Genomic DNA, 17,949 nt, shown 5'->3' with positions numbered 1-17,949 from the left:
CGGCAGCACAGATGCCTTCGTACAGCTGACAGCGTTATCAGTGATCACCATGCGCTGTGTTCTGTGCGTCCCCTGACACCCTGGGTTGCAGTCGGTCTCGACTTCCTGCACCAACCTCAGGCATCGTACCGGATTCTTATCTGTGCCGGTCAGTCCCAGTGCTAACTTTAGTTGCAGCTGTCATGGCCGCGCTTTGAAACTAAAAAACTGGTTTTGCTCTGATGCTGTTGTTGACGTGTCGCACCTCAACGCTTGGAGACCGCCAACCCGGCTTCCTGTGGGCTTGATTGTGCGCTGAATCCCCATGCCCACTGTTTCGTCCGTCTCGACCGTGCACGCGTGAATCGCCGTACTGTTTTTCACGGTTCCTGATGGGCTGATAGTCTGAAGCGGGAGCTAACGACTTTAAATATTTACTAGTCACGGCTAATGCTTGTGGCTGCATCCTAATAGTTCGGTGCACTTCCGTAGCGCCATTACCAAACACGCACTGACAAAAACGCAATCAACTCTCGCTCAGCCCGGCGGGTTATTGTTGGGCCACTATCTCTTAGCTATATCCCATGCTCCATGACTTGGACGTGACATCCTGTCGCAACATCAAACCACAACTTTCACAATTTTTCGACATCTACCGGCTTAATACATATCCACTCTACCCGACTCGATGGCATTCTTCTCCAAACTGAAAAAGGCAAAGGAAGCCGCTGATGAACACAAGAAAGAAGCGGCTGTTCAAGAGCAAGAAAAGCCCAAGGTCCCATACAAGCATGTTCCCGTCCACGCAGGTAGAGACGCTCTGTCAGCCACCCCATCGGCTATACGCCCCGATGAATTGAGGGAGAAGATCGCAGCGGCACGAAGGAGCAGGTCCATATCAAACGCCAGCGCACCCACGAGATCAGGCTCCGCAGTGTACCAGTCTGCGAACCCAACGCGATCGCGTCCCAGCTCACTATACTCTTCCCCAAGCTCTACTGTCTCCTCGGCCAGCCACAGTCGCAATGGAAGCCTAGGCAGGAGGACGAACAGCGACCTGTCCATTTCCACCATGATGCATTCGCGCCAAGAGACGCCTTCACGTGGACGCCAACCTGTGCGGCACGACTATTTCAGCCACGCATCGGGCGTCCCTGCTGTACCCCAGCTTCCTGCACAGCATCGCCCAAAAGCTCAAAAGCCCGTCAGCAGCCGCTCTTCCATGACCAAGAGGAGAAGCCCGCTCTCAGCCATGTCCATTACTGAAGATGGTATGTTTAATCACTTCTTCCGCGTGGCGTTTCTGACCTTGACAGATGAAGCTGGCGAGCCGTCTTCTAGCAGCTCACAGGCCTCAGAAGGCTCTGTGGCTTCTTCGAGTAGGTTTTACCCATGCATTGGAAGTGTGACATGGCTGACAGATCTGCAGAGAGCTCGGCGACTGAAATCTCAAGGCCTAACAGCAGCCAAGACCACTCCAAAGACATGGCTGGAGACATTACCAATGAGCAGAACTACAGCCGGCCATTGTCCACTGTTACCTCAGCAGCAGAGGTAGCTGCTCAGACGCAGCAAAAGAAGCTCCCAACCGTCGAAGTCACGGCGAAGCCTCAGCTCACACAGAGGAAGTCCCTGAAACAACGATTTTCCCTTTTCTCCCGCAGGAGCATGGTCGTTGCTGCACACTAGATGATATCATACTATTAACAGCGGATATTGGTGCATGACGAAGGTTCTTCGCGGCACAGCACACTCTCTGACCTGTCTTTTGGCGGCTACATTCACTTTGTCGCAATATACACAACTAGCATTTCGTTCTAGCGAGGCGTTTGGGCTTTGAGGGATCACTATGGGCACTACAAGTCTACAACACAAGGCTTTTCCTTGATGTCACGAAGGAATAGGATGGGAATGTGAGAATAGGTACATAACCGGCACAACTATATGAATCGAACATAAAATCCAAACACAAGCTGCTCCGTCAACATCAATACGAATCGTAAGCGACAGGTTTCAAGTTTTCAGCCTCAACGTGCACGACGACCCACTCCTTCGGAGCTTCCCTCAAACGGTCCTTTCCTCTTCTCGTTCTAGTTCAGCCAGCCACATTTCCAGCTTTCAGTCTCTTCCTGTGATGAGCGCACGCGTTATCTTCTTTGGGGACGCCGAATTGATACGACATCCTTCGGTGTACACGAGAAAGTGGGTAGGCATGCCTGACACGTCACAGATCAGCGCACCCTGCTGCACAAACAATCCAGATCCGCTCGGTTGGGGAGCAAGCGGCACCTCGAACAGGGTTAGGCATTCCTTGACACCATGTACCGAGATGGCAAATCTGGACTGTCAACTTTCAGGACGATCTTCTTTGCTCCGTCCGTGGGGTGGCACGCCTCGGCTTCGAGATCCCTCTCGACACATTCTGCAACGCGTATCCAGCATGGCACATGCGTGCGTCGCACACACACGTTGCGGAGCACATTCCGAACCTAGTATGGCAGTGTCGTGGTGCAGCGGCGTCAGCACGCTCGAGCAATCCTGAATTCCCAAGCCATGCTTTTTCGGATGAATGGCCCGCATTCCAGTGTCCCTGATTAGGCTACAGCAAGCCACAACGAAGCTGGCAAGCGAGAAACTACCTAGCTTAGCAGGACACCGCTGGAAGAGAAAGTGCGTCTGACTCGATTGGGAGTCGAGACGGGAGAGGAGATAGGGACGCCTATTTTAGGGCAATGTGGCAGTAGCGTGCGTTGGCTTGAAAATTGGCGTTGGGAGGCTGGTCGACAGCCTTGCACAGAAGGGGGAAGGGAAGCGATAGGACTACGGAAGGCTACCGGTAGTCTATCGTTTCAATCGGTCGTTGGTGTTGGTGTCGACTCGCCCGAGGTCATCGCGGTCCGTAAAGGCGTGTGGCTAAGATCGACGGATTGTCGTGGAAGGGCGCGGCCCACCCGAGATCGACAGGGGACGTCGACCCTGGCGTTTGGCTGTCGTTCCAGGCAACCAGGACCAAGGTTCGACGTTGCTGACAAAGTTTGGTAGACACCACGGTCCCCCCAATCTGTCGGGGAGCTGCCAAACGCCACGACGACCTCATCGCGCTGTAGCTGTGGCATCGGAGTTGTGACTTGCGCTCTAATTTCCAGGATGAGGAGACTCAGCTGTGAGGGGCGCAGCTCGCCCATCGATATTGGATTCAGGGTCTGGAGCTCGTCTGCATCGGAGGAATACCCTCTGGGCGAGAAGTCAGTCGTATTTGAGGCCTCTACAAGATTTGACCTATCCCTGCGGAGTCGTCATACCAAGCGCGACCACACCAATCATGACGGAATCAATACTTTCATGAGGCTGAACTCATTTCAACCCCAGATCGAAGTCTTTGCCCGCAGCTACACGCAGATCTCGCTGCACACCAGTGACAAGATGTTGGGCCACTGGTCAGGCACCAGGGTCAGCCAGCCTTGGAAATTCTTCACCCGTTCCATGGTTGACGACCGACAGAACCATAAAATTCAACCTTGTCGCATCGCTGCTCTACGTACTTCGTAAAGTGCCGATCGGGTGTAGCGTGCACCGTGCACGCGTTAGATGAAAACGAGGCTAGTCGCGTGAGCACCATGAGCTCATCCAACGACCTGACCCCACGTTCCGAATCCGAATCTGGGGTCAAGACTGGTACCTGAGGCTGGGATGGACCCTTCGAAGCGCACGAAGGAGGCGTTGCTTGGTGAGTTAGGTTCCCGTTGTTTGTTCGCAGTCTTGAGGCGCAGTCATGGCCTACAGAGCCCGCGAGCAGCCTTATTCAGGGTTGCCAGGCTTGTTGCCATCGCTGCGACTGGTCTTCGTACGACTGTCCCAGAGCCTAGGCGCAGTATTCTGGGTTGAAGGTCACTGCTAGCCTTCAAGGAAGCTCCGAGCTTCCAATGAATAGCTCGGCGTTCATTGCGCCTTTCCAATCCCCGCTTCTTTGCTCAGTTGCGCCTCCGTTCGAGAACGTTGCCAATTGACGCTATTCAGCTCGTGCAGAGACTCTCTGTGACGCCATAACACCGAGACACGATGATCCCGACCCTGCTGCCGGCGACGGCTACCTGAGCACGATCTTGAAAGCGGTCAAGATGGACGGTGCGCCGCCAAGCACCATGAACGCAGCAAACGACTATGCCACGAGTGCAGCGAAGGAACTGACCATCAGGGAGCAGACTGCCGGTCTGGTGGGTTGCCAGTAGCCATCCGTCGTGGACAGGTTTGCTGACTAGGTGTGGTAGATCAAGACTACGCAAGACATTGCAACCCTGATTCGAGATCTTCAGGAACTCTGGCTCTTTGGAGGTCTCGACACGCTTCAAAACCCGGCAGACGAAGAGGCGCAGAGGAAGAAGGCTGTGGAGGTTGCAGGCATAATCGAGGTTCTGGCGCAGCAGGAACCCATCACAAAAACGCAAGACCAAGAGAACGGTCTTGGAGCTACTACATGAAGCGGTCGATCACACAACGAACACGCAAAGGCGGGGGAAGATTTCATGATTGACTTCCTGCATCATTCCCGGAATAACATACATTGAGTCCACATGTAATGCTGCGCGACGGAATGATCTGACACAACCGTGTGTACGCTCCGAAGGGAGGAGGTTACACTGTCGCTCCGCAAACCAGACTGTGGTATTTCCACACGTCCTCGCTGCATGTGGGGATAGACCGAAGACATCCAGATACCGATGGCCTCTACACGTCGAAGAAGGCAGGCATCAAGGCGGCTAAAACATGTCACAATTCTATCATTTCTGAATTTCCTGGTGTCCTAGAGTGAATTGGCCTCTTGTGTGTATAGAGAACACGTGTGCTTGCGTGGCTCATTCTCTGCTCGGTATTGTGGCACGAATACTGTGGCCTCGCAACAGCTTCGTTACGGTGAGCTTCGTGTGGTGACCACATAAACAATCCGAGGTGGTTTTGGTTGTGGGGCGTGCTGCGTGCACGGACCTGAACCTCAACCTCGAATCTCATTTTTGCTATTCCGTCTCTGCTTCGTGCACCATCCTCGATCGCGGTCATCACATCGCCTCCGCCGGCGTTTGTCGTCTGTCTCTTCCGGTTTCATCAACTTATGGCGTTCCCTGCTGTACATTGGACTTCATACTATCCACCGTTGACTTTACTATATCAGCCATTTCAAAATTGATAAAAGAGCTAGCTATGGATTTTTCTTCCTTCAGGACTTGCCAGAACGCCCCATGAACTAGTCGACAGGATCTTAGCGCAAAACACTGTGCTCAGGATGTTCCGATTACAGTCGGTCTGCCCGAATGTGCCAAAACATGCGATTCACACAAACCCAGTAAGGGTATGTGGACGTCGTCAGGCTACAGTCGTTGCTGGCGGTAAACGATTGGAACGTTATGTCGACGTAGTGCATACTCAAGCACCAGACGTACACCACCTTAACTGGTGGTATAGACTTCGTCCCAACAAGCTATTGACTACACGGCCTACGCCTTATGAAAGGCTCCAGAACCCTAAGCTCAGGCCCACTCTCGCACAACAAGAGAACATTATGCTCGGAAGATCTTTAATAGCAACACACGGAAGTGTTGAAATTGCTGAGCGAGCGCTGCTGGCTGCTGAACATCGGCTACATGGAAGTGTATCAGTTTGGTGGTCTGATGATAGGTTAGTTGACCTGCGCAAGTCGTGGGATGTTTATGGCTTCAATTCCGCTTGTGCTGCCTCTATTGCACACCAGCATATTGGCCTCTGGGAAGCCGCCTATGAAGAAGCAGAAGAGTTTGAAAAACTGTATACTTTGTTTCGTTTGAAACACGTAGTAGCACGGCGGTTCATCGAAGAGCTCATGAAACCATTGCTTTTACTTATCCAGCGACAAGTATTGATCGCCACCTGCCTGAGACAATCGCCTTCCAGCAGCATGGCTGCTTCTGGCATGCAGACTTTTGGTTTAACGAGAGAGCTACATGATCTGTACAAAGCTTTTAGACACGGGTACATTGCAGCCAGGTCGCCCTCGAACTTCGATAGTCGATATGACATGGCGAAAGAACGTGCCTTTCGCCCCTTTGTCGCTTTTCGCAGCACAACAGAGTCTTTGTGGAAAAGTGTGGAAGCGCTTCTTAACTTTACTGAGCTTGGCGCCAGCCGTTTATCAGTGCCACTGAAAACTTCCCTAAACAGGCACCTCCTATTTAGCACCGACGTCGCCTCCGCAGAAGCGGACCTAAGCCTGATAATAATTAGAAGACGGTCACTGAGGATCAGTCGCCAGCAGAACATCTTTAGTGCTCTTCACAGCAATTTCAAGATGACATGTAACGCACAAAAAATTCCAGGAACTACATTTCTCGGACGATTCAGGATCTCTGCATGCAGGCGACGGAGCTTTGTCGAAAGCATAGGTGGAATCCCTCGCCTATCTTAAGACACGAAGATTCTATTCTCGAGGCACTCCGCAAGGTCGACAGCGGTATGGAGGAGGTCGCTTTGACGTACTACAACGACTTCCTGCCTCTCTGGGATAGAGGCGTTAAACTCATGTCGCCCTGTGAGCTAACTCGTCAAAACCGGATCGCGCAAAGATATTGGTTCTCTCGCTTCGTACTTGACAGAGGGTATAAGGTGCGTCAGGCACAACTGAAAGCGATGTCCAGGACTATGTATAAGGCCTATCGCCTACCCGATAGCCGTTTCAGATCCAAGACTCTTAAGGCGAAGGCATATCTAGACGGCCGTGTCGCAAATGTTCCGCAGTACTTAGATGGAAATACCGCGCAACACTTGCTGGCGCGACACGAGACCCTCTCCTTAGCAACTCAAGCCCTACACAACTATCAAGGTCAAGTCAGGGAACATGCAAGGGATTTGTATGCATATCTTCGGAACGACCCATGGAATAACTCACACAATCTCTTCACACATAATATGAGCATCGACCACACTACCTTGTTCTACCTTGAACAGAGAAGATTGCTCTCTGCAGTTGCGTATAAGCAGGCGCAAGGTGTGGCAAGGCATATTGCCTTGCATGCTTTGCGCGAGGACATGTCAACAGTCTCTGTCCTGAAGTATATGCTTCCCTTTCGACATCAGGTTCATTTCCTGTCCTGGATGCATGGGACATTGGAAAACTGTCCGTATCCAAAACTACAGAGACTATCATCATCCTTTGACATCCTCGCCACCGAGACTCAGACGATTGTCACCGGCCTCCAACGTACAAGAGTCCTTGCCACTCTTGGAGATGATCAGGAGCGGTGCCATGAAATTGCCAAAAATCGTTTTACGAGAAGCTACACTGATCTTCTGGTGTCTTGTGAAAGCCTCACAGACGCAATGGATCACTACTTGGAGAACCACACCACTCCTAGCAAAGGGTATCGCTCTTCGTATTTACCACGCGTATTGAAAAACGCGCTTTCAGTTATGCCTGATTTCATTCATTGTATCCATGACGCAAAAGATGCTTCCACCGTAATCGGGATGAGGCGCCGTGGGTCTACGAGTCATCCTCAGCAGAATATTTTCGACATTCTGCATCATCACATCTACCTAGTCCTTGTAAATACCCGTCGAACAGTTGCAGAAGTTCAACGCAGGTACAGAGCTCTTTTCAAGAAGAACTCACGCTCAAGCGCGATCTACGGGTTAGAGAACGTGTTGGTACAAAGAATGCACGACGTCGGATACATCAACAAAGCACTAGCAGACATAGCTCACAGAGATTTCACTCCTCTCTGGATAGCACATATCGAAACCATGTCATCGGAGGAGCTCGAACGTCAGAACCGAGTTGCCCAACGTCACTGGGTGAAACAGTGGACGTCCATCATGGCGAGAACCTCAGTAGTTGTCAAGGGCCTAGACGATGCTGCTAGGGCCATCAGGGGAGCACACTGCCTCCACGTCGAAGCGCCTAGGTACGAGGACGGGAACTCAACTCACATCCAATGGTCGGACTTTGGCAGACAGCACCAGTATCGTGCAATTAAAGAGATGCAACTGCTGGAGGAACGCTTTCCATCTCAATCGCCGAAGAGCGAGCAGGCTCTGCAAGAGCTCGTGGGTGTAGATATGTCCGTCAAACCATTCCAGCGACGATCGGCGAAGGGCGAATCCCTCAACGAACAAAGGAAACAAGAGCAGGGCAGGAGGAGACTCCACTCGCGTTCTGCAAGAGACAAGAACTCCAGTAAAAAAGATCAGGATGGTGGCAGGCTATCCAGACCACTTTCTCCAATGGACAAGAACTCCAGTAAAAAAGATCAGGATGGTGGCAGGCTATCCAGACCACTTTCTCCAATGGACAAGAACTCCAGTAAAAAAGATCAGGATGGTGGCAGGCTATCCGGACCACTTTCTCCAATGGACAAGATCCCCCGTAAGAAAGATCAGGAAAAGGGCAGGCTGCCCAAGCCACAGTCACTAAAGGGCATATCCCTCAGTGACACAAGGAAACGAGACCATGACAAAGGCCTCAGAGGCTTGAACATTTACCCTCTTGGCCCTTTCTGAAACATGACAGCTCCGTGGCGGTATCGGGGGTCCTTCGTGCAATATATTTGAAGATTACATGTTGTTACGAGGGAGTCGGCAAGAACACGCGAGGGTCGGATCGAGTGACATTCGGTTGTCTCACGTAGTGCAGCGCAAGTCCGTTTGCCCTGGTAAAGTAGATGCCTGTTGAGCGCGACGAGCAAACGACCCGTTGATACAAAGAACCACATTATCTGAGCGCATATTTTTGAGCAACAGTAATGTTGTGATCGGGATGCTGCAGCACAGCACAGTAATTCGCTCTCACGTTGAAAAGCAGCATTCCACAATTCACACGTACGATCTGTAGACTACAGCAGAGACAAATTGCACGACAGAACATAGTCGCAACGATCAATTACTCTCGATCACCTCACATCGCAGCTCTCTTACCTCAGCCACAAGTCTGACGAAAGCTAGCTTGGATTCCCGCGGACACTCACCCCACAACTGACCTCTTGATAAACCCCAGGCTCAAGCCCCCGCCACTTTCACCCACCGGAGCTTCGATTTGCCTTCCACCAAGTAAGCAGCACGGCTTACCGACTACTCCTCGAGTGAAAACGAGATTGAAACATAAGTAGCCCAAGTTCTCACGAACCGCGCGACAAGAACTCGCAAAAGGTTCAACACAAGAGTGCGGAAACTGTGAGAAATGAAAGTGGTGGCTCCGACCAACGACAAATTCCACACAAGCGGTTTCCGGACAGCTTGAAGCGGGAGTCACATCACAAAGAGCACAGCCGCAGCAATGCCCGACAAGATGTCGCGATTGATGTCGCTCAGTTGGGGAGCATCGGCCAGTCAGCCCTCCCGCGACAAGAACATGAAGAAACGAACTTTGCCAACTCCAACATCTCCAGCTGCTACCAAGCGGCAAAAGTCCGGCCCGTTCATAATCGACTCAGATGAGGACAGTGATGGAGACCGCGGAAACGATGACGGACCGGTTGAAAATGATGGATCAGAGACTCTGGTGACTCCAACAGGAAGTGTCAGGAACAGACTCCAGTCTCCACTTGCCAAAGATGACGGTATGATAGCTCCGGGCGCAATTTTGCAGCAACAGGCGTCGAACGGGTCTGAATGCCTGACTTTCGGTTCAAAACCAGTCACAGCTTCGCAGCCTGGCAAGGAGAGAAACAATGATCGATTCAAAATGATGATGGCAAGGAAACAAGGTGGTACCGTTGCGCGTGGTTCGGAGCAAAGGCCATTGCAGACTGGGTTGCGAAGTCGACCGATGAACATTACACATGCAAGCAACTTGTGGCAGGAAAAGCCTTTGAGCTTTACGGCGGATGACGACTCGCTTCAACTAGATGGGCCGCAGCGAGGCACCAGTTATCTCGGTCCAAGGGGAGTACGTCAGCAACGAGATACGCCTCGATGTAGCTCATCAGCACACGCTTCTGCAGATGCTCGGTCCAACCCATCTTCTGGGACTGTAGGAAGATCGCTATTTGAGGTCGAATATCCTTATCAGACTCATATCGGTCGCCCACAAAAGCCTGCTAATGAGGAATATCCTCAGCTTGCCACGGCTGAAGCACGCACACGGCAACCTCCAACTTCACGTGCCCCCAATTCATCTGTGTCGCGAAAAACGGAGACTCCAAGATGGAAAACCCCGCCAAATAGCTGCTCTTTGCGCAACATACTGGATGTAGCCAAAGCTGAAGACAACGGCGCAGCGCAAAAGCAAAACAGCGTTGGCAGTGAGTGGCGCAGAGCTCAATCTCAGCGAGCATCGATGGTGTCAGCCAGAAAAGTGCCGAAGCCTGAGGTTGGTGCTCGATATGGACATACGTTGACAGCAAAGAAGATGAGTGCCGCAGAGAAGGCGCCAGTGGATACGAAAAGCGCGAGAGGCTTCAGAGATGACCAGATACCCGTGGCTCGTGATTCAAATTCTCCAGGAGTTTCAGTGGAGGGAACAAGCTCGAGGGCTACTTTTCCTCCTAACGCAATTGTACCTGCTAAGCGGAAGCCAACACCTCAGTCGATTCAACCTGCGAGACAGAAGACTGTGCCTCGCCTTGTCAGCCAAGGATCGCCCAAGATGGCGTCAGGCAGCAGTGAACTATCAGCTCCACCTAATCCTACGAAGGAAACAGTCAATTCTTCTCCTCTCGAAGAAACACCTAGAAGACCTGAGCGGATGTCCAACGTTTCATCACCAACAGATGCTCTGTTTTCCGAAGTGGAGTGTACCACAGGAGAAATCACCATGAAACCACAGTCACCGTCGCTTTTGGAGCCCACTACTCAGCCTAGAAGCTCAGTCGGACTGCTCAGTGATGTTATGGTACGAGACATCACTCTCCAAAACGAGGCAACGGATACGTCCAAACTATCAGACACTGGTTACAAAGTGCCTATCTCTCACGAATTCGAGGTTTGTGAACCACGCTTCCCGTCTTACGAGTCTGCGGTTCGAACGAACGTGCCTGTCGCTGTGATGGTTCGTCCTAAGCAAGGGCTGTCTGGACCATTTCTCGCAGGGTAACAACAACAATAAGCCGCTCGTTACAATTCCTGGAGACGTTGGTATCGAAACTGGCCATAAAACGAGCACAGATGACGCTCTCGAAGGTTCTCAGGTCGCCATGGAGGTGGATGACGCACAAAAACACGCTGCTCTAGCAACAAAAGTCTGTCCGGAGACGGCTGGTCGTATAGGAGAGATATCAGATGCGAGCGGTCTTATGAAGACAGAGCCTTTTGTTCCTGGGAGAGTCAAAGAGGTGCACATTTCGTTACCCTCAAATGCTATCACTTCGAGACAGCAGCCATCAAAGTCACCAGAGCCAACAGTATTGCCAACGCCTATCGACAGCGATCGTGGAACGCATCACTCATCTAAACCATCCTCTTCGGTAGCCTCACAGCGTGTTCTCGAGCCCGGTAACCCACCAGAAGGAACACAGCTAGAGCCTGTCGCCATAACGATGCCAACACGATCTACGACAGAACCATCTTCGCCGCAGCCTTGCTTTACCGTGCCCACTGTTGTGGACGCGGCGACCTCGACAATGGATATGGCAAACCTATCAGTACCATCTCCAACCCCATGCTTGGCTTCCCCAGTAGCGATCGTGCTCCCCTCTCCAAACATCTCCCCTGACGCTGAGCCATACTACGAGTACACAGTTCACCAAAGCCTCACATCATTGTCATCCGGCAACACTGTGACTGATGTCTCGGCTCAACCGCTGATGTCCATCGACGTGGCGACCTCACACACCGAGACTTCTCTACAAAACACAAAACAGCAGTTCGAGCTGCTTGGTCTACTCTGCCGATCGACCAGATCCCAGGTTGACGAAGATGGACTTACAGTACACGAGGCCATCTTCGAAAGCAACGACAAAGACCCCAGCAAAGCCGCAAAACTCACTCTGTGGATAACCAGAGCTGAAGTGGGTGTGCACGCCAACCATACGCCTTCAGCCCACTCATTGTCACCCTCAGTCAGCCGCACTGTGTACTTGCTCCGGCTGTGGGAGCTAGTTGACGCCACCAAAGAAGAGTCCGACTCCGAGTCCAACAATGACGACGAGTTTGAAGACGAACAAGATACCCATGATGCCGAACACCAACAGCACAAGCAAACGCGTACTCACTGCCCACTCCCGCCCATCTGCACCGAGATCCACACATCTCTAGACGCCGCGAACCGCGCAGCAAAGCGTGTTCAGATCTACCTGAGCCACGATAGAGACCCCAAGACGCCGCTGGATAAGCAATGGCAGCACCAGAAGTTGCAGGAGCTGAACTGCAAGGTCGAGGATCTGCGGAAGGAGGTCGAAGACGGCGAAACTGAGGAAGTGGACGAATCCCCGTCGCTGTTCGAGTTCGAGCAGGGTAGAAGGAAGGGGTGCTGGAGGAGCTGGTTTGATGGGGTTGGGCCTGGGGCTACCAGTTACGAGTTACTCGTGTGCAAGGTGGGATTGAGTGGACCGCGGAACTTGTAGTCGCCGTATGCGGGAGGGGAGCTGGTGAAGGAGGAGGTTACTGTGCTTTACGAACATATGACTGCTTTCCGAAATGACTTTCATCCACACTGACACACCGTTCATCTGTTCGTACTTTTGTACTTATACAGTGTAGCAGGGGTAAGTAATCAATGTAGATCCATGAATATTCTTCTTCTAGCAGCACCTCTCCGCAAGTGATAGTAAAGCACACTAGACTAAACAATAAAGTGCTAATATCAAAGCTGGATTTTTTTATATACCTCTATAGGTTATGTTTTATTAACAGCTAGGAAGTCCTGTGACACATTGACTACTTACCCCTAACATACTGTATCACGAAGTACAAGATCGCTACGGGAAAAGACTGAGTTCGTTACACGCGAACAGCAAGAATGAACCGGAAAAGTGTAACACCAGCGCACGTTGGTGCTTTGGGGGAAATGCAAAAAGAGTGCAAAAAAGAGTGCAAAAAGAATGCAAAAACAGATAGCTGAGACTGGTTTCGATCCAGTGTCCTCCGGGTTATGAGCCCGGCGCGCTTCCGCTGCGCCACTCAGCTTTATCTCTGATTGGATGAAGGTATCGAGAAATATTTGCAATATATATAGAGTAAAAACTGCCGTAATAACTGTGGACTTGTAGAACAATATCTAATATCCCATTTTCAATTTGACACTGATTTAAAATCTTTCTGTGGGATCAGGACCGAGGCGCGGAGTGGGTCTGCAAAAACCTGTTCTCAGAGATACACCTGTGAACAGCGACAACATCAAGGATCCGAATTTTCTCTCAACACACCGGACACTCCAACACAGAAAATAATTCATAGTCCGATGACTGCACTCAACACCTCAATGGCACTCATCTATCGAGAAGCGGGTCGAATCTCGGTGGTAATCTGACATCTCGCAGATGCTCTACAGTACGTTCTACAGGGGGTTTATTCCTCCGGTTGTTAGCTCACGGGTAACCATCGAAAGTTTGGCCAATCCACAACAGATGCAACACCCTCCTAGAGCTTTTGACTTGCTAGATGCATGCCGCGCCGGCACACTGTATCAGCCCGACGTGTGACCCTCCTGTATGTAGAATTTACTAGTTATAGATCCACAGCCTCGTCGGTATCAATGAGCTGACAGTGATACTGCTGATGTTCGCGCCGATGAGCAACACGAATAAGAACACTGAACACACGATTTCGCGTAACAAGCCATCTCATACTTGATCGTCACTTAGACCTGCCGTCCGACATCATCCAATCTCACCTCTCCCTTCAGCGCGGCATCAAGTAGCCACGCCTGCTCTGGCGCCAACTTCGCCGGCTCAAAATCCAGATTGAATTCCCTCTCTCTATCTGGCTCAGGCTTTCGGACACCCAGACGCTGCAGCACCGCGACTGTATCCTGCACCGACTTCCCCTTGCGCACGCTATCCACGAAGTCGCTGCTGTACCCGCAATACAGACCATTCCTCTCTTTGGGTGGGGAGAAGTTGCTTTCCGGGGTGGCGCCGGCGACAGTCTGGTTGCGCTTCAGCCGGTCGATGGTCGCGCCTAGGCCCTTGCTGATCTTGAACGGACTGGGAAGCGGCTGCAGGGTGGCGAGGGCTGCGGGTGGTACGTAGGAGATTTGGCTTGTTGTGGCGTGGATCAGGCTCACGAGCTGAATAGCGAAATGCTGGCAGTTAGTTGCGAGGAGTTTGTATTCGCCGCGGAAGATAGCGGCCCAGATCACAATGGCTGTGTCATCAGTTGGCTTTCTGTGGAAGAGATGCGAGCGTGAGACTTACCGTTTTCTGTGATGTAGATATCGCTGCGGAAAGTGATTCCAATAGGTATCTTATCTGCACTGTGGCTGGGGCGGTTGCGCTCCCACTCTTGTATCTTCATTGGCTTGTCATGTAGGGCGTATTCATGATCGTTGTCAACGTCGTTGAGGCGTGCGACGTCGTAGACATTGTGTCGGACCTGGATTGCCCAATGTTGGTATTGAATTCCGCGGAGCACGTCGCCAGCAGCGAACCCGCGTCCAGGTCCGGAGGTCTTCTGAGAAGCGTCGAGGGGCGCAGTGCGAAGGTATACATAGTCCCATGGCCGTATGCCCACAATCTCTTGGACTGGGGTTGCAGGAGCAGCGGGCGTGGCTTTCTTCTTCCCGAATAGGGACGGCATATTCGTGGATCGTACTGCAGCTACTTCTGTAGCTCTGGATGTAAGTGTATGAGCTGAAACCACAATCACCTGTGCGAGATTCTCGCGTAAGGCTGAAGCGCAGGTAAAGTACTCGCAGTTTTGACAACGAAGATTCGAGCTGAAAAGCTGGCTTACCATTCAGACTACATCTGAGACAGGGGTCAGAGCTATAAAAACATGATAGCGCCTTGCCAGCATCGTTGTGTGCGTTGTGGAGGACGTGGTGGTGGCTTAGCATAATCCTCACCGATAAATCGCTTGGCTGCAGGGTCACTGATACTGATTGGCTGCATGATCTAGGCAGAGATCGTCTTGACCTATGTCCTCGCACTCTTAGGCGTAGCAGAGCCTCTTGCGGAGGTTGCCATGATGTAGCAGGCGTGTTGGTGACCGGATGGGAGCTGCACTGTTGTCATTCGATGCTTCGCTCCACACCCTTCGTTGCCGAATCTCTTACGATGCGAACGCCACCTTGTCCAGATACTGAAGTTACAGTCGCTCTTTGCGCTCGAAAAGTATCGCCATGAAGCTGAGACTGTCCGATATCTTCTTGTACCTGTTGGCTTGGCCTTACTACTGGACTCTCCGCCATTACACTATCTATCCTATCCAGAGGATAGTTTTAGCGCAACACGATGAAGACAAGCTGCGGACAGCGGCTCGAACGTTTTTTCATGGAAAGATCAATGAGGCTAAGCTCGTCACCTTGGCTGTAAGTTTTGTCGAAACGGATGTTGTACCCCTGCTAACAACTCAGAGCACGTTGTCGGCGGCCGCCAGCTTCGCTGCCTTCTCATGGACGGCGATTGCAAGGGCCCCTTGGTTTGTGTTCGCGTTCTGGTACTTCAGCCTGGTTCTTGCAATCCTCAGCCTGATCACCGCCGGGCAGCACTCTGCCTTGATACACACCCTGATACAGCATGAAGACGCATTTTACGAGGCACTTCCCACTAAGGTCATCCTCAGACTGGTCGCACTCGATGTCTCAAGCCGAATCGGGGCTCAGCAGTCGAGCGGTCGAGGCCCGAACAGGTCTGGACCTCCAGCAAAAGCCAGGACAGAGGCACAGCAAAGCGCCATGATGGTTTACGTATGGCAGAATCCGGTGATGAAGATGGCTTGGTCGGTTGTAATGTTCATCCTGGGCCTGGTGCTGCTGATAACATCGCCGTTGCGGCACGATCCTCCGGGCATCGATGACCCTAAGATAGCAATCTTCGTCCTCGTTGCCGGCGCAGTCGTGTTGCTAAACTTCGGATGGTGCAGCTTTTGCCTGTATCGCGCTGCGAAGCACGACGATCTCATGGAGAGACCCGCCACAACGGCACCTGGTGAGGTCGATGGAAGCGCGCAAGTGGCAGCCGACCCATAAGATCAATTCAACTCCAACCATACGCAGCACGCATCACGCACAGTTCAACGACTGAAATCTGATCCTGTTACAGCGGGCGAGGAAGATGCTTCGTACGGCCCAGCTCTGTTCAGTGATGAAGAAGCCGGCTGCGGCATTGCAGGGGCGGAGAGCGGTGTCGAGCATCGCAGTGCAGGGCAAAACACAGCTGTCTGCAGTAGTGAGAGTTTGAGCTCGCATTGAATTCACAGAGTAGGAGTGGAATACGAGCTTCTGAAACGGTCTGGGACGGAGCGCAGGGACAAAGTAGAGAGAGCGGATCTCTGACATCACCTCGAGCCAAGAAAGTAGATCACGTGACCGATAACGTCGCCGCCTCTCCTGCAAAACACCGCAACCCTCTATCGCAGGATCTTTGACATTACCACATTCTATGGCCTCACATTGTGGTCTTCTCGGGGCTTGATGGGTGAAGGCGGGCAGGGATGAGGTTGTGCCAGGGAGGAGACCCCAGATAGGCGATCACCGCGCCGCGTTTGATCTAAAACACCGCAATCCTCTGTAGTATCATCATTGGTATCACTGCTTCCCCAGGCCTCAAAACGCGGCCGTCCAGAGTCCTAGAGGACAAATGCGGCTGAGGTGAGTTTTGCCTATGGCGAGTCGTATAGGTAACTCTAGATGAGTATCAACCACGCTGCCTCTTGTCCAAAACACCGCAATTTCTCACAGTATCATCTTTGTTGCTTTGTCTTACTCCGTGCAAAGATTGCGGTCTTTCTAAGCGTTGGTGTTTGTGGGCGGCCGGATGTTATCGAGGTCTTCCCCAAGAGCAGGTCTCATAACTCAAGATAGGCATCAATCACGCCGCCTCTCATTTAAAACACCGCAATTTCTCGTGGTATCATCTCTTCTGTTTTCATTTCCCCACCGCAAAAATTGCGGTCTTTTTGAGCGTCGTAGAGCAAAATGCGGTCGAGGGCGCGGGGTGGACCTGTCTTGGGCCACGCCCTTAACACCTCAACAACCTCCACCGCCTTTCGCGCACAAGCGAGATAAACATCGCAATCTTTGGTAGTAGGTAAAGACACCTAATACAAAACGATAGATGCAAAAAGGCGGTCCTTCCGAGTGCTGGGGCGCAGTGGCGGTGAGCACAGGTGACAGTTGCGGCCGGCGGCGCCAACTACAAGTCCACCGTACTTGGCCCACAACGACCGCAGAGACCGCAATCTTTGGCAGCAAGTAGAAGTGAGTAGCGAGAGATGGGTGACAAAAAGTGCGGTGCTCTTGGGCAGTGGTGCTCAAAATGCGGTGCACACCAATCGCCGGGCGGCGCACCTCAGTACAGACAACCAGAAGCCCAAGTTTTCCGGCCCGCCGGGACCGCAATCTCTGGCAGCGGGTAGAGACACATGTTGCGAGGGTCTGATGCAAGATTGCGGTCTTTCTGAGTGTTCATGCTCAAATTGCGGTGCACAACAGTCGCCGGGCAGCGCACCTCAATAAGACAACCAGAACTCCAGGTTTTTCGGACCGCCGGGACCGCAATCTTTGGCAGCAGGTAAAGACACATACTGAGAGACCCCGACACAAAATTGCGGTCTTTCTGAGATCTGGTGCGCAAAATGCGGTGCTCGACAGGTGACGGGCGGTGCGTCCTACCACAGCACCACCAAAAGTCGACCGCCCTTGACCCCTGCTGACCGCAGGTACCGCAAACTATGGCAGCGGGAAGCGATATATAATACGAGATCACAGTACAAGATTGCGGTCTTTCTGAGAGTTGATGCGGAAAATGCGGTGCGTAAGAGGTGATGGGTGGCGTATACTGACAGCCAGTATAGAACTACACCGCATTTTGCCCAAAAATGACCGCGTGCACCGCAATCTTTGGCAGGAGG

General features: G+C 52.1%; 6 protein-coding genes and 1 non-coding gene across 7 annotated transcripts; 5 read left to right on the top strand and 2 right to left on the bottom strand.

Annotated features, from left to right (window-relative positions):
* The first annotated feature begins 556 nt into the window (after window positions 1–556).
* Window positions 557–1,891, top strand: C7974DRAFT_204399 (uncharacterized protein). Its single transcript, XM_046136835.1, has 2 exons — window positions 557–1,250; window positions 1,409–1,891. The coding sequence occupies exons 1-2, from the start codon at window positions 668–670 to the stop codon at window positions 1,666–1,668; spliced, it is 843 nt and encodes a 280-aa protein (XP_045996418.1). The 5' UTR covers window positions 557–667; the 3' UTR covers window positions 1,669–1,891.
* Window positions 1,892–3,391: 1,500 nt separating this feature from the next.
* C7974DRAFT_204536 (uncharacterized protein) lies at window positions 3,392–4,602 on the top strand. The gene is made up of 4 exons (XM_046136836.1): window positions 3,392–3,429; window positions 3,481–3,706; window positions 4,006–4,193; window positions 4,248–4,602. The coding sequence occupies exons 2-4, from the start codon at window positions 3,670–3,672 to the stop codon at window positions 4,455–4,457; spliced, it is 435 nt and encodes a 144-aa protein (XP_045996417.1). The 5' UTR covers window positions 3,392–3,429; window positions 3,481–3,669; the 3' UTR covers window positions 4,458–4,602.
* A 2,043-nt stretch (window positions 4,603–6,645) lies between these two features.
* Window positions 6,646–8,502, top strand: C7974DRAFT_377122 (uncharacterized protein; the record flags this gene model as incomplete). The annotated part of the gene is made up of 1 exon (XM_046140330.1): window positions 6,646–8,502. The coding sequence occupies one exon, from the start codon at window positions 6,646–6,648 to the stop codon at window positions 8,500–8,502; it is 1,857 nt and encodes a 618-aa protein (XP_045996416.1).
* Window positions 8,503–8,888: 386 nt separating this feature from the next.
* C7974DRAFT_204230 (uncharacterized protein) lies at window positions 8,889–11,205 on the top strand. The gene has a single exon (XM_046136834.1). It carries the CDS (start codon window positions 9,275–9,277, stop codon window positions 11,030–11,032), a length of 1,758 nt encoding a protein of 585 aa, XP_045996415.1. The 5' UTR covers window positions 8,889–9,274; the 3' UTR covers window positions 11,033–11,205.
* A 1,785-nt stretch (window positions 11,206–12,990) lies between these two features.
* Window positions 12,991–13,062, bottom strand: C7974DRAFT_t82. The gene has a single exon. It is a non-coding gene; the product is annotated as a tRNA-Met (tRNA).
* Window positions 13,063–13,570: 508 nt separating this feature from the next.
* Window positions 13,571–14,996, bottom strand: C7974DRAFT_204206 (uncharacterized protein). Its single transcript, XM_046136832.1, has 2 exons — window positions 14,292–14,996; window positions 13,571–14,241 (listed from the first exon to the last, which is right to left on the bottom strand). The coding sequence occupies exons 1-2, from the start codon at window positions 14,830–14,832 to the stop codon at window positions 13,736–13,738; spliced, it is 1,047 nt and encodes a 348-aa protein (XP_045996414.1). The 5' UTR covers window positions 14,833–14,996; the 3' UTR covers window positions 13,571–13,735.
* A 221-nt stretch (window positions 14,997–15,217) lies between these two features.
* On the top strand, window positions 15,218–16,513 carry C7974DRAFT_425261 (uncharacterized protein; the record flags this gene model as incomplete). The annotated part of the gene is made up of 2 exons (XM_046144470.1): window positions 15,218–15,406; window positions 15,452–16,513. The coding sequence occupies 2 exons, from the start codon at window positions 15,218–15,220 to the stop codon at window positions 16,064–16,066; spliced, it is 804 nt and encodes a 267-aa protein (XP_045996413.1). The 3' UTR covers window positions 16,067–16,513.
* Window positions 16,514–17,949: the final 1,436 nt, after the last annotated feature.

Source organism: Boeremia exigua (assembly GCF_020726555.1).
Source record: "Boeremia exigua strain MPI-SDFR-AT-0100 chromosome Unknown C7974scaffold_7, whole genome shotgun sequence".
Classification (NCBI taxonomy): Eukaryota; Fungi; Ascomycota; class Dothideomycetes; order Pleosporales; family Didymellaceae; genus Boeremia; species Boeremia exigua.
Note: the sequence above shows the minus strand (reverse complement) of the source record. Positions and strands in the feature narration are given on the sequence as shown.

Coding starts and splice junctions, on each gene's coding strand:
- C7974DRAFT_204230 (XM_046136834.1), top strand. CDS start 9,275: ATGCCCGACAAGATGTCGCGATTGATGTCGCTCAGTTGGGGAGCATCG.
- C7974DRAFT_204536 (XM_046136836.1), top strand. CDS start 3,670: ATGGACCCTTCGAAGCGCACGAAGGAGGCGTTGCTTG. Junction 3,707..4,005: donor CACGAAGGAGGCGTTGCTTG/GTGAGTTAGGTT, acceptor CAGCTCGTGCAG/AGACTCTCTGTGACGCCATA. Junction 4,194..4,247: donor GGGAGCAGACTGCCGGTCTG/GTGGGTTGCCAG, acceptor TAGGTGTGGTAG/ATCAAGACTACGCAAGACAT.
- C7974DRAFT_204206 (XM_046136832.1), bottom strand. CDS start 14,832: ATGGTAAGCCAGCTTTTCAGCTCGAATCTTCGTTGTCAAAACTGCGAG. Junction 14,242..14,291: donor TATCTACATCACAGAAAACG/GTAAGTCTCACG, acceptor CTGATGACACAG/CCATTGTGATCTGGGCCGCT.
- C7974DRAFT_204399 (XM_046136835.1), top strand. CDS start 668: ATGGCATTCTTCTCCAAACTGAAAAAGGCAAAGGAAGCCGCTGATGAA. Junction 1,251..1,408: donor CATGTCCATTACTGAAGATG/GTATGTTTAATC, acceptor ACAGATCTGCAG/AGAGCTCGGCGACTGAAATC.